The 14,315-nt window shown below is 44.5% G+C and overlaps 1 protein-coding gene across 1 annotated transcript in view; it reads right to left on the bottom strand.

The window, feature by feature from the left end:
• Positions 1-7,633, bottom strand: part of NAALADL1 (N-acetylated alpha-linked acidic dipeptidase like 1) — a 274,450-nt gene extending 266,817 nt beyond the window's left edge. The window contains exons 1-2 of the mRNA XM_086938510.1: positions 7,267-7,633; positions 153-325 (exon numbers count right to left, since the gene is read on the bottom strand). Of these exons, the coding sequence (XP_086794636.1) occupies positions 153-325; positions 7,267-7,469 (376 nt within the window). The 5' untranslated portion in view covers positions 7,470-7,633. The remainder of the gene's footprint in view (positions 1-152; positions 326-7,266) is intronic.
• Between the last annotated feature and the right edge of the window lie 6,682 nt (positions 7,634-14,315).

Genomic DNA, 14,315 nt, shown 5'->3' with positions numbered 1-14,315 from the left:
AGGGCGTTGGGCAACCCTCCTTTCTAGGATGCTTAGGCACCAAAGCTCCTAAAAATCTATTTGAGGCGGAAGTACTCAGTCATGGTGGGCAAGCAGCTCACTCTACAAGGCTGCACAAAACCAGAGGTACAACACTTGCCATTTGTACTTACCTACGGTAGCACTATTTGGCGTGCTAGCGTTGGGGAAAGAGAGGAAAGCATGATACCACTCAGTCTTGCCTTCATCCAGTCCAGTGTCCTTGTCGTTCCATCGGCTCAAAATCAGATTCACCAGGTCATCGTCTCCTTTTGTCGTGGCCATGTGCGGCTTTATAGTCAATTGTCTGAGGGGGGGCAAATGAAGACATTATTATCTATGAGACCCATAATCAATGTTGATATACTTCATTATCAACCCTAAACCCCTATTTTAAGACAGTCGAAGTAACAAAGTTTTTGTTCATTCAAGACAGATTGTACCTCTAACGAAGTATCACCCTTTTTGCATCTTTTTTTTTCTAATATTGAATAGGTCAACATAATTTTAAAATCATGTTTTCATGTTTTATTCTACAGCTTCATAATAAATCTATTCCTGGGAATCTACAGTCCATGCTTGTTTACATTTGAATATTACCTAAGGGTACCCATCTCTTTTTAACTCATTCTTATTTTTCATTTCAGCAGAACTCCTTAACAATTCCATGCTTGAGCCCCTATAACTAAATATAGTCATCTTCACCTTTGCATTTATTGTACCCTCAGTGGAGTTCCATTTGTTACTCAATCACTTCACCGACTACATCTTCCTGGCTCGAGTTCCCTACAGCTCCCAGTCATACTGACTGTCCTTGACACCCCAGTTATTTCATTGGTGCCTCACTTCAACTCTTTCATGTAGTTCCGACAATTAAGAGACCTGCTGAGCTCAGTTTTATGTTTCTCATATATCAACAGGTAGGGTGAACTCACAGGCCAGGTGAATGAGACAGGCAGGGTTATATAATACCAGCTCAGTTACTCACGCCCTAGACGCACAAATGTTAGGCGTTGCCACTAAGGCTGGTCATTAATATCCCTTTATTGAGTCTGGCTAGAGAAGCCCAAGGAGGTGATGGGCTAATTAGGCACTGGCGAAACAGCATTTTCTACCAGGCAAAACATGTGTTAATTTTTGCAAAAATACAGTTAGACAGTCTTGTGAACATTGTACGCAATGTATGCCCTTGCGGATTAAAGCCGCTTGAGATGCATACTCAATGTAAACTTTCACAGATTCGTGAGACGCATCCGAAGTTGTTTGTGCAGGGTAGAACTTATTTGTCAGGTCCTTTTGGGGTCGGCTAACAATAAGAACACTACTGTATGCGCCACAAGTGATGTGAGGGGCTGTGCAGTTTGAATGTCCTTTTTGTGATATTGATGCTGGAAGGGAGTACCATGTGGTCGAGTCTTGGAGTTTTTCCTCTGGGTCCTGGAACCAGGTGATGGCTAGAAGAAATGTAGCCCAGTGTGTTGCAAAAGGAGCAAAACACTGAGAGATACTGTCATCTGTGAAAAGAATGCCATGGTCTTCTTGGAGGACCCTGCCGGCCCCTCTGTATCTCTGTAGTGAGAAGATCATGGCACTGGATGCCAGTGATGGTTAGTTAGATGTGCCATGCCTCCTTCATGAAGCCCCTCAGGATGATCTATTCGTTTAACTCACTCAGAAGATCATTTGGTATCTACCCTCCAGAATCCTTCACTTCTCCAGTGCAAACCTACTCTCTATCCTGCAAGTGCAGTGCAGAATCTTAGACAGAAGACTCCTCTACATCTAGGTAGGCTGGCTGTGAAATTCTCTGCCAGCAGAGTGGTGTAACTAATCAAACCATAGGAAATTCAGGAAATTGCTTAAAAGTTACCTTTTTGTTAATTCGGTATGCCCAACTAAGAGGATTACAGGTAGGTGATCAGCACCAAGATAAGGTTCTCATTCACTCATCATTCTAAAACTCCCTTCTGTTCCCCTCTGCTCTGAACGCAGGCATCTGAAGTTTATACGAGAATGAAAGACCGGTTCCACTCTGCCTATTATCCTAAACACTGAGTGCTCTCCGACTTTCAGCACATCTCCCCATGCTCCATTAGGCCTAGGTAGCAGCCATGCAGGGGTAACATGCTTCTACAAAAACAGTTTATATATTTTTTTATTAAATACCAATAACAGTTCAGTTCAGTTCAACTTTATTCGGATACAGCAGTACCCATAAAAGCACACAAGACAAATACATCACATAATAAATACAAAAGATTAAAAATACAATATACAAATTCAAAAGTGACTTGTGCAAAACTGTCCGTCATCTCAGTGTATATAATTATTAAAAGGAGAGACACTTCTCAGTTTATATTAAACAATGTCAGGGGTCCATCATAGTTCTCCGTGCCCTTGTTGCGGCTTTTAGGAAAGTGCTAGTGCGGAAAATAAGATCAACATCCCCCAAATCTAACATTGAGCGGTATGCAGCCTCCAGGCTAATTGGTCTTCTTTTGTTAAGAAAGGGGCATAAAAACTGTTTAAAATATTTGGTATAGAGTTTACAGAAAAATATATAGTGCATAATAGTTTGCTCACTTCTCCCATCACAAGAGCACAAGTTAAAATTCAAATTTGGGCTTTGACCTAGTGGGAAGCAAAGTGCAAATCGAATTGTGCCAGCTCTTAAATGAAACAGTAAACTCATCTCCCAACGGCTCATTGGTAAGGTCAAATATCTATGAAGCGGGTGACTATACCATTCAATGGCCATGTAGTTGCGCACAGTTATTTTCCTGGCCTCCTTCACCTCCCACTCATCCTTATACAGGGAGTACAGGGTGTTTTGCAATTCCTTTTTTGCGACTGAGGCTGCCAATGTGGTGTCCCAGAAAATACTTTCCATGTTTATGCTGCGCAAACTACTCAGCACACCGCTTAGCCAGCCAAGGGATATCTAAGCCCTTATCACAGTGTAAACAATCCTTAATAATCCGCTGTGTCAAGGTGGCAGCTTCGTTTTTCCATACTGCAATCCACATTAACACTCGACGTGCCCGAATAAAATCAGTTATAAAATTAATGTTAAGCTCTTTGTGACAAATGTATTGAGGGGTAGAAATTGGGGAGTGCAATCATTTCCTGCAAAACCTATTTTCTTCCTGCTGGATTCCTGAGCAGTTGGCCGTTCCCCAGATCTCGGCACCACATGTGGCCTCCGGGGTGCACTGAAGTTTATAAATTTTCTGTACAGCTAATATTGCACCAGTGGTCTTCGGTCGGGGTAAGCTTAAGATCGAATTGGTGGCCTTTGAGAACTTGCTCCTGGTGTGAGCTAAATGCTCACTCCAGGAGCTGTTCGCAGCAAAGGCTAATCCCAAATAAACAAAGGATCTTACTGAGGTTATTTTATGACCGTCTATTATAATCGGGCGTATAAGATGCTTCCCCGGACCGCTGCTCATTAGAAATGATTTCTTAAAATTTACCCGCAGTTCTACATTTTTCATATACCTGTTAAAATTTTGGACAAGAAGACACAGTGAGTTTGGGGTACGGCCAATAAGAACCGCGTCGTCTGCGTAAAGCAGCACGGGGATCGGTTCTTTATTGATATATGGGACATCATGAGTGGCCAATCCCAGAGAGGCGTTTAGGCCATTGATATATACGATAAAAAGCAGGGGGGGCTACACGCAACCTTGTCTGACCCCCCTACCAATATCAATGGGCCCAGAGACCTCTCCGCCCACCCCGATTCTTACTTGGGCCTTAAGGTCTCTGTTGAAAAATGCCAGAAAATTCACCAGGCTTTCATCCAGGCCTCCTTCTAAGAGGATGGCCCACAGCCTTGACCTATTCACTGGGTCAAAGGCTGTGGACAAATCCATAAAAGCCATATATACCGGGGATTTTTTGGCAATAGCATATTTATCAATAATTAGATTTAGGTTAAGGCATTGTTCCTTAGTTCCTACCTTACCCCTAAAACCCAGCTGTCAAGGGTCCAAGATGTTGCTTGTTTCAATCCAATCCACAATTTTGGAAGAGGACTCTACCTAAAATTTTGAGGGTATTGGGAGATAGGTCGGTAGTTGCATGGAAGAGATCTATCTCCCTTCTTAAAGATCGGGACTTTTATACTTCTGGTCAAAGTCTCAGGTATCTTTGCCAACGATAAGTTGTTAAAAATATTCTGAAGCAGTGGGGCCCAAAAGGCCGGATTCCATTTAATCAGATCTATAGCCAGCCCGTCCGGGCCAGGCGCTTTGTTTCCTAATCTTTGATTAATTGCTTCTACAACTTCTGAGATGTTAATATCTATTGGGGTTGGATTACCTGGAATGCGAGTTAAATCGCATGGGGATGGGGCAGAATAAATAGCTGAAAAATGGTCCACCCATGCGTCGCTAGTTATGTTACAGCTAATTGGCGTCAATGAATGGCCCATAGAGCGGACTTCCCTGACCGCCGCCCAAAAGATGGTTCCATTTTTTAAATTTGCTGCATCAGACAATTTGTCCCAAGGTTCCCTGAAAACTTCATTCTTCCTACATTTAATAGCCTCCTTATATTCATCTCTTGCCCGCTTTACTCCCATAGGGCACCTAGGGGTGGTAGTTAATGCCCTGCGTAGGTTCTTATTCGCTTGGGAAAATCATGATTGAACCATCTGGGGGTGAGCACTACCTTCTGGGGAGGTTTGGAAAGGATGGTTTTAACCGTTTGGCAAATGTTTCAAAATCCTCAATAACCTGTGCAGGTGGGGATTCCAATGAAAGGCAGGAATTGATAAGTGGCAAATAACAATAACAATAAAGCCCAAGAGATAGCGGCTGCAATGAAAACCGGTGGATATGTTCTAGGGCTAGGCCATCGAACTATTAAATTATATGGTTGCTGTGCTTTCAACGTAATTATGGATTTACTGCACTAACCCCATAATCCACCTTCTGTGGCCTAAATTGCAGATTTAAACAAAAATAAAAAAATAGTTTCCAGCTCAAATGCATAGAAGGCTACTTTTTTTAAAGTGTCATATGTGGTGCAGCACAGTGGCAGGCTCTGAGAAAATGTTAACAGGTCACCTGTTAGTTGCCGATTGCTGTATTTAGGTGTTAAATTGGTTCTAATGATTTGAAACGTGCCAGTCAAACATGAATGTGTGTTACAGGACAATAGTGAAATAATACTGACACATTCTGATGTGTCACATTAGCTGTATAATTTGCCTTTTCTTGCGGCATTATTCAGTATAGTGCAGTAATTCATTAGAACCATGAAGCAGACTTAACTTTCCACACTCCTTCCTCAAAATTGGCTTCATTCGGGGACCGCACAGGAAATGCAGGAACAAACTGAATGAACTCTCCGGAGCCTTCTCAACATCTCTGGTTTCTACTGAGAAACCAGGAGCACCTTGAGTAGTGAAAGTAAACTAAACACCGCCGCTGAAGAATAGCATGGGGGAAGGGTGGTGTCCTCTAGAAAATAGCCCACTTTCCAAAAGAGCCCCAATGTTGCCCTAAGGCCCCATTACCGATTTCTTCGAGTTGCTTCAAAGTCTGACGGGGCTCATAAGGTTTCCTGGGATTCACAGTAAAAATGCAGACCTGCTAATATTCCACTAGGGACTCTGGCGTTCAAAGCAGCATAACTCACACGTTTTGGGGGGATTATGTGGGAAGATGAAGGAAGAACAGTGGGGACTCAGATCTCGAATTACAAATTCCACCAGTAATTCTGCATTCCTCAGTGGAATTTCTGGGTTCCATTTGTAACACCCCTGTAAATCTGCAACCTAGAGTTCTCTGTGCCCCTCTATCATTAGATCTTGAGGGGGTGGGGGCTGAATTACCACCCACAACACCTGCCATTGAAATTAGGGAACCTCATGCTCAATTTCAACTGGTGGCTGCAGGCGAAGGGCACCCGCACTCATTTTTGAGGACCGAACTCAGTTTTCATGATCAGACTTTGACCCGGAGCATCAGAGAAAAAAGACAGAAAAGGAGGAAGAGAAAGACAGATGAACAGTAACAAAGTGAGACAGCTGAGGTAATAAAGAATCTGCAAGAATGTGATAAAGAGGCCATGGTGTAGACTGATTTTAGAAAGAGAGATGGGGTGGAATCACACTGGGCAGCCTAAGCATCCAGCAGTGCTGACGGCGAGCTCCTAAGTAAAACTTTGGGTCACTGCACGTCAGTGGTGCTGTAACAACTTTCAGAGTGGGGATGCTGCCATTAATGTTATATCACCAAAGTCATTGAGATTGTGAATGATCCAAGCATCAAACAAAACAAGTGTAGCATATGTGCCACGCCCATTCGGTAAGAGAAAGGTAAGGGTGTGGTATGTAGCCACTAGCCAGAGGTGCATTTTGAGCGCTAGTGAGGTAACGCACTGACATTTACAGACAGCACATTTTCCGTTGAAATGGCCACTCAATTTGCATAGACATGCAGTTTTACTGGTAAAAATATGGAGTGCAGAAACAAACGTGTGTAAATCATGTTTCAGTGACTAATTATCACTTGCGCATCACCAAGTAAAGTGTCTTGATTTCTTTTGCTCCTATTAAAATCTTTGTTTGCATCACACTTCAGAATTGCAAAAACGTGCTTTATTTGTGCTTTCCTTCTAGCTGATATAATTTGAAATATGTGTACCTTAAATTGAAATGTTGTGTGTTAGAAAAAAACTGACATGCCAGCCTTTCCTTTGCTGTACCCCAGCAGTATTGTCACCCAGATAACTTTTACAAACTCCTCTCACTTTTCAGTCAGAGAAATAAAAGTACCCTCCAGTTTCCAAATAAGCAGCAATTACCTAGAAGACATAGCCTGATATTTGACCTTTGACCTTAAACCCGCAGCAAAGGTGACGGGATACACACAAAATGTATCCCGATAAAGAACAGCACGTCGCTCATGTCATTTAGAAGACTGCTGAAAACATGATTATTCGCCAACTGAAATGTCAGGACTACTAGGACCGGCCAAATTTCAGCACTCCTGCTAATCCCAGCGCCAAGACGCCCTTGGCCATACATGCGCTTTACAAGCCTATAAATCAAAAAAATCAAAATGTAAAGGCGCCTTTACAAATCATTCACCTTCTGGACTCCAGCATGATTGTTTCTGGGGTGCTGCAGCATCTCCAGCACCCCTGCTTCCAGACCCTATGCTGCACTGTGTATTTATTTAACAGATGAGGGAGCGGGCACAGCTCCCGAGCTAGGCAGACACAACTAGACCTTACTTCAGGTGCTCTCCGATCGCCTTGTTGTCGATTTCTTCCATCACCTGCCGGAGCAGGGTCTCGTCGAGGTCCCTCGAGGGGTCCTGCAGCCGGCTCGGCTGGGGTGTGGCTGGCTTGGGAATGGCGAAGTGGCCCAGCAGCAGGCCGATGGTCAGGACCCCCGCTGCGGCCAGGGCGCCCCCGAGGATGATGTACCAGCGCATCCTGCCAGCAGAGTGAGTGAGTTCAGGCCAAGGTCGGGATCAGTCTTTTATAAAGCCATAAGGCGACGGCAGGCTGGCAATAAAGCCATAGACAGTATCAATCCGATCGCTCGCTCAATTACCTGTGTGCAGTTACTCATTAGCAGAGATGGCAATCCTCGTTTGGAAACTCGAGGAGCCGAGTGCCGCCCTTTGCTCGGAGATGAAATTCCATGTCCTGGCACATCCTCCAGGTAAAAAAAAAAAACTGAAACTGGGCTTCGACTCTACAGATCCCAGGACCCCCGAGCTCATACTCCTGAACACTCTCTGCCAAAGGAAGGCTGGGAATTGCCAGATCTAGGCCCACCTTTTCTGTAAAAATCCCAAAATAATGCCAACAGGAGGAGCCTGTGATCTACCGCGACTTACAGTATCCAAAATGCTCAACGTGGGCCTGTATTTCCAGGTGTTTGGCGCAATGCGATGCTGAGGGTCACCAATAATAGTGTCCATCAACTTTATGCGCATTTCCTAAACGACCATTGTGTCGGTTGGTGTGAAACCCCTATAGTGCATACAAATATTTACGTGTCTGGGCGGCAACATAGCGGACACCCCTAAGGTCAACTTCAGTCAAACAGAGTAGTGAATGCAACCGCCAAATGAAAACTGGGGCATATAATGGACTCAAGGAAATGGCAGGATATATCCATTGGTTATATATGTTCTTTTTTGCAAAATGTACGCATTAGACCACTGACACTTGGTTGTTGTCAATGTAAAAGACAATTACACTGAAAGGTGTGTCTTGAGCAAAAAGCTCCCGCAAGACTCCTCTTGCCTTTGTATGTAGAGCAACACCAAATAATAGCACTGCGCAAACACATATGTATCAACACATTTCCCCATAGACACAGAATGGGCAAAACCCTTTGATACATCTGGCCCTAGGAGCGTTTGCATGGCTGTTGACATTATCGAGAAGCAACACATTCAACATTATATATATGTTTTTTTTGTGCTTAGGATGCACCACGTCACAACGGTGCAAATGTTCCCGCCCCATCACACTTTGTGATTCTTAGTACATCTGTCAGGTTGTTTGGAAGAGACGACTTGACACATAACCATGGGTCTTCTATTTTAATCCTTAGTAAAAGGTTGCGATTTTTTTAGCTAGGAAGCTGGCTTTGGAACTTAGAGACCTCAGTTCTAATCCGGTTTAGGCACATGACCAAAATATTGGGTGAACGTGAATCGCATTAGCAGCATTTACTCATATTAGCACCATTTAATCACATTAGCACCATTTAATCAACGGTGCTGTGAAGGGCTGGACTGGGAACCCAAAACAGTCATGAAAAATGTTCTATTAGCAAACAATAACCACATTTCCATTCATTTCTAGATCTAGACAACTCCCGAGTCAAGCTCTGTGAATGCTGGCTCCAGCAAGCTAAGAGTGTTGAAGGAGTTTTCTGAATACTGCGTCACACATATGGCCTGGGAGAAAGGAGCCTTTGTTCAACTTGTTCATTCAAAGACGGTGACATTGAAGGCCCCAAGGAACTTTCTAAGCATAAATGAAATGACCCCTTATTACTTAAACCCTGGTCGCAATGCAAAGAGCTTGCTTTCCTGATTCCTGATCGCTTGGTCCCATCTTGAGGACATTTACTAATACAAAGATTATACCTGCAACCTGCTTCTTGGAGCATGTTTAGTAACCCTGGGCAAAGCACTATGCTACGCTCACGTAGTTTGCAAAGTTTCCGCTACTTTGCACTACGCAAATTGCACAAAGCACAGTGCAAACATGCGTAGCGCAGCGGTCATTTTTTGCTTGCTCGCGGTCCTCAACGTCAAGTTGGCGACCACGAGCAAGCAAAATGACATCCCGGTGAGACTTTTTCCTCGTTCGTGCTCAGCAACCTCAAGTTGCCGATCGTGAGCGTGGAAAATAAACCTCCAGGCGAGACTCTCAACGCGGAGAGGTCAGGTTTCTCATTGCGAGTGGTCCCGTATGCTCGCGACCGCTCGCGATGAGAAACTACCAGTCCGCGTTGAGAAAGCTGCCGCTTGAGTAGAAATCTACTCGCGCAGCAGAAAACGACTGCTTGCACTGTGCAAGATGCAGTTTGCACTGCTTGCACATTGCGGACAAGCATCCAGCACTGTGCAATCAGTGGGAACAGCATTTTGCACAGTGCACTACGCGTAGCTACGCGTAGCTCGCGTAGTGCGAAGTGCACTTCGCGTAGCTACGCGTAGTGCTGCTTCACGAACTACGGCCAGGCTTTTGTTTAGGCTGAACGCTCTGCAGAGCCTGCCACGTAGTAATTCCATACACTCTTTTTTTTTTGTTTTTTTTTAAAAAACCTTTACTGACATTTCAACCAAAGACAAGTATGGGCCTACAACTCCCGGGGCCGGCCGCTAAGCAGTTAGAGTAACAGAAAGCAATTTTTAATCACATGCAGCACCTCGGGAGCAGATTCTCCATGCTAGTATACTCTTGGCCACTGAACAGCACAATTAGGAAAACAGGATATAAAAGGTTTTCATTTTATAATATAGGATGGAAGGATCAGGTGCCAAACAATTTCCCTGCAGCGAAAAATGGCAGGCAGAATAGTAAACGTGTCAACAATAAACAGCAATCGATCAAGTCAATGGCGCTGAAACAGGAGGTTCAGGATGTGGAGGAATATCACGGTCAATTCGCGCCTGCAGTCCCCTGCCCTAAGACCCAGAAAACACCACGAAAATGGAGGCACAGATGAAAAAGCAGTGATTGACACCGAAGGAAACCCACTGCACTGACCCAAGAAAAGAAAAAGACAAAGAAGGATAAGAGAAGAAAAAAGAGGCCATAGAAACAAATTAAAAACGAAAAATCCCCTCCCCCAACCCCCCACCCTGCACCCCTGCAGATGACTACGGCCCCCCCCCAGCAGTGTGCCTGTCGCCCGAGAACCAAACCCGAATTATAGAAGAAACAGAGAAAAAGGAGAAAGAAAGGAAATCCCACCTAACGGGGAAATGGAGGAGGGCAGTAGTCTATGAGCTCCCGGTCTCTCCCCCTGCCCTAACCAAGGGGGGCCCCCCTAGGCCAACACGAATCAAGTTGTCCTCTATACAAAAATACCCCGGGGGAACACCCACCCTCCGCCCCGGAATCCGTCTGTTAATGAGGCAGTCCCGTTACCAATAGATCCATCGTAAACAATTCAACCCGCAATCTCAGCCTTGGCCCCGTCTAACAAAGTTGCCGAGTCCTTCGGATAAGAAAAGCCCCATCCCCGGAAAGACAAAGTTCACGCATAAGCAGCCGGAGCTTGAGTCGGCAGATGGGAGATGATTAGCAGATCCCAACGCACACTGCTTGCACCAACGATGTCCCTCCCCGTCTCCGAAGCCAAGCATCGATCCATCCGCCATGTTGGGAGACCGACCGGGGAGGGGGTGCAACTCGTTCCGGTACAGATCAAAATGTGAGCCAACAGTGTCCAGGATGGGGGAAGCAGTGAAATGCTCCAATAACTGTAGGACCGATGTTTCCGAGAACGTAGAAGAGTCACCAATCTCAGCACACGCGATGAGTAGCATTTCTTCGGGGGCAGGCACAGCTTCCAGCACCGGGTCCAAACGCGCCTGTAGGGCTTCCACCAGGGAGCAAGTCGGCTGCCGGGTCTCAGAGAGCAAGTCAGGGCTTGCTCCCGGTCCTATGATCCCATCTGTTGCCGTCAGCCAATGATTGGCCTGGGCCCTCACCATCGCGTGAAGCGCCGCAAGTTCCGCCATTACCATCCGCAAGGAAGGGCCACATTGAGTCTGTTCCGCCAGGTTCCATACGGCCGCAGGCATAACGATCCCCATGGAGAGGCACCCTCTCTGGGGCAGGTTACGCCGGGGCAGAAACAAGCCGTGAGGGACGGGTCAGCAGCGCGGCGGGACCTCTGCCCCGGGACACCAGCGGTGCTATTGCTGGGCCTCCCGGCTGGGCCCCCCGCGATGCAGCACCGCGCGCCACCCGTTGCCTCACCTCAAGTACAGCTCCAGGCAGCGGATGGTTGCAAAGTAGTCCAGAGAAATTTTAAAAAGTTCCAGGGACCGGACCCAACCACCCTCAGCAGTCCGTTGTTGTTCACTTTGGACCCGGGTAGACCAGCAATCGAGGCCCCGGCTTCCAGTCTGGGTTAGGCCTCAAAACATTTTCGATGTTACTTCACCCCAGAGCATCAGAAAAATTCTGTGAGCACACCATCGGGGTGCCGACTAGTTCACCCACACGAATCCGGGGCAGGAGATCAGGATGTTCGACAGGATTGGTGAGCGTAGGACGGGGGTCAGCGGAGCCGGGAGACTATGCAGCCATCTTGGTTGGTGTCGTAGCTCCTCCATTCCATACTCTTAACTTTGACAAGAGAAGTCTTGTTGGCAAGGATTTTTGTGGGTGAGTCTGTTGGATATTTCAACTGACATCTGCCGGAAAGAGAAGAGCATTTGCTCACTTTGTTTATCTAAGATCTATCACCTCAGGGCCCTGTAAACTTTTTTTAGATAAACATCAAATTGCCGCTCACTATTTCAAGGTTGGTCGCAATTTCTCAAAATATTTTTCCTGATTTTATCAAAAGGGAGAACAGCAGGTTTCTCGGTCCCATTCTGATGAACCTTACCATTGCAGTCATATTACCATTAACCTGTTTTTATTAGCATATTAAGGCCAATAAATGCAGGTTGAGTCATGCCCACAAGTAATGTTACATGTTCTTAACCTTTTGTAGGGATGTGTTAACTTCGTGGCAGTGGTGTTAGTTGATGTAATTTGAAGGACTTTGCAGTTTATTTCTGCCATGGGACTGTGGAGCATATTGCTCATTTGTAGACTTGAATTGTAGCATTTATAAAGTACTTTATGTACCAGCCATTTGTTCAGAATAATTCCCACAAAAAAAATAGAAGTAGGTAGAAATACATTAAAAACAAACACCATTTAAAGTGCAAGAATCCCTCAAAATTAATAACAGGAGCAAAATGCCAACCTTCTGGCGAACATCACAGTCTTGAGGCTAAGGTGAGTGGCTCCTCCCAAATGCTCTGCTTCACCGCATAACCAGGTTAAAATGAGCTATGCGAAGGAGAGCGGTCAAGGCCAGGCCTTCTGGGAAAACTTTAACTGGCACTGCGAGATGGACCTTTTTTATTGCACACTGGGTTGGTTTTGTGTTTTTGTAAGGGGCCAGTTTTGGGGCTGAGTGAGTACACCTCTCTGGACCCCTTTGTGCCTGTTATCAGGGTGCTCCAGGGCTCCAGTGAACAGCCTTGGGAGCAAGGCCACTGGACATTCCTGCCAGAGGCCTAGCATCAGTTACAAGAAGTAGGAGAATTTGCACATTCAGTCCCCAAGGAGGAAACCAGTGGCATATAGGTGTGTATTTAATAATTGGAAAAAGCTCCTCAGGCAAAATGGTATTGGCACTCCATAGGGGAGATCATGCCCAAATTCTTTTATTCAGGCGAATGGAAACATTGGTAACACGTTTCTGCAGAACGCCTTGCTCACACTGGGAAGCGTTTGCAACAAAGTCACTTCTTAATAAATACAAGTCACAGAAATAATAAAATGACAAATTGTAACATCAAAAAGAAATGGTTGTACACATCAAAACATTACAACCCGAGTGGATTTGAACCCTGTGAAGAATACACGGTGGCAACATATCTAACACTGTGCTATCAAATTTCAATTAGAGCACAAGGCGATCTAAACAAATAGATTAAACTACAGATTATCGACACCAACAATTTTGAGGCATACTGATGTCAAGGGACGAAATATTGAAAGGTAAGTGCATATAGGAAAGTATAGATTTATTACTCCTAACTCCACACCTACGTGCAGTGAAGATTTATGAACCACGCAGGTACATACATATGGATTTAGGTATTCAAATTATAGCTTTATTTACCCGTCTGTATTTTGTTTTTGATATTCTGTCACATCGATTTTGCTAATTTAATGTTCGGAGGGACCCTAAACTAATACCATCAGCCTGTGTAGGAATGTCTAACAACTTGAATTCCCAGTGGGAAGGAATGCAGCAATCACAGAGAAATATCATTATTCTGTAAAGAAAAAAACATTGTAAATCAATACAATAAGTAACCACTAAAGCATTTGTGCAGTAACAATATTTCTGTGGCGGTGCATGGTATCAAAAAGGCATACTCCATGAAGTGCAATGGACTTTAAGTGGGCGATTAGCACCCTTTGTCTAGCTCCGAACCTCAGGTTACTACAAAATGATACATTCTCATGCAGAACCAAAAAGGATAGAAACCACCTAATTTACACCGAGAAGTTGCCTCAGTGAGGTCATTTGTATAAGAAATATTATCAGACAAGACATGAGGCAAAAAGATAGATTTTTTATTTTTAAATGGGTAATACATAAATAAATAATGTCTGTGGTTTTAAACCCTGTGATGGTATCTGGAGAATTTTGTAACAGCGAGTTAGTATTAGGCGGCCAATCGTGAAAGGAAAAAATAACATTATTGCATGGAATATGCAAAGAAAAAACACCACAACATATCATAAAACCCCAGTGAGCAAAAACATCAGTCACAGTGAATCATCCTCATTCAATGGAATTGTATACCAATGACCAATATGTGAATACTTCAGTGGTTAGAGAGTGGTTATGCTGCCAGAGTTGTTCAAGTTAAGCAAAAAGTCATGCTACATGTAGTGAAATTATCTATCTATCTATCTATCTATCTATCTATCTATCTATCTATCTATCTATCTATCTATCTATCTATCTATCTATCTATCTATCTATCTATCTATCATTT

This window comes from Lissotriton vulgaris, chromosome 9 (genome assembly GCF_964263255.1).
Source record: "Lissotriton vulgaris chromosome 9, aLisVul1.2, whole genome shotgun sequence".
NCBI classification, from domain to species: Eukaryota; Metazoa; Chordata; class Amphibia; order Caudata; family Salamandridae; genus Lissotriton; species Lissotriton vulgaris.
The sequence above is the reverse complement of the archived record's forward strand: the minus strand, read 5'-3'. Positions and strand labels throughout refer to the sequence as shown.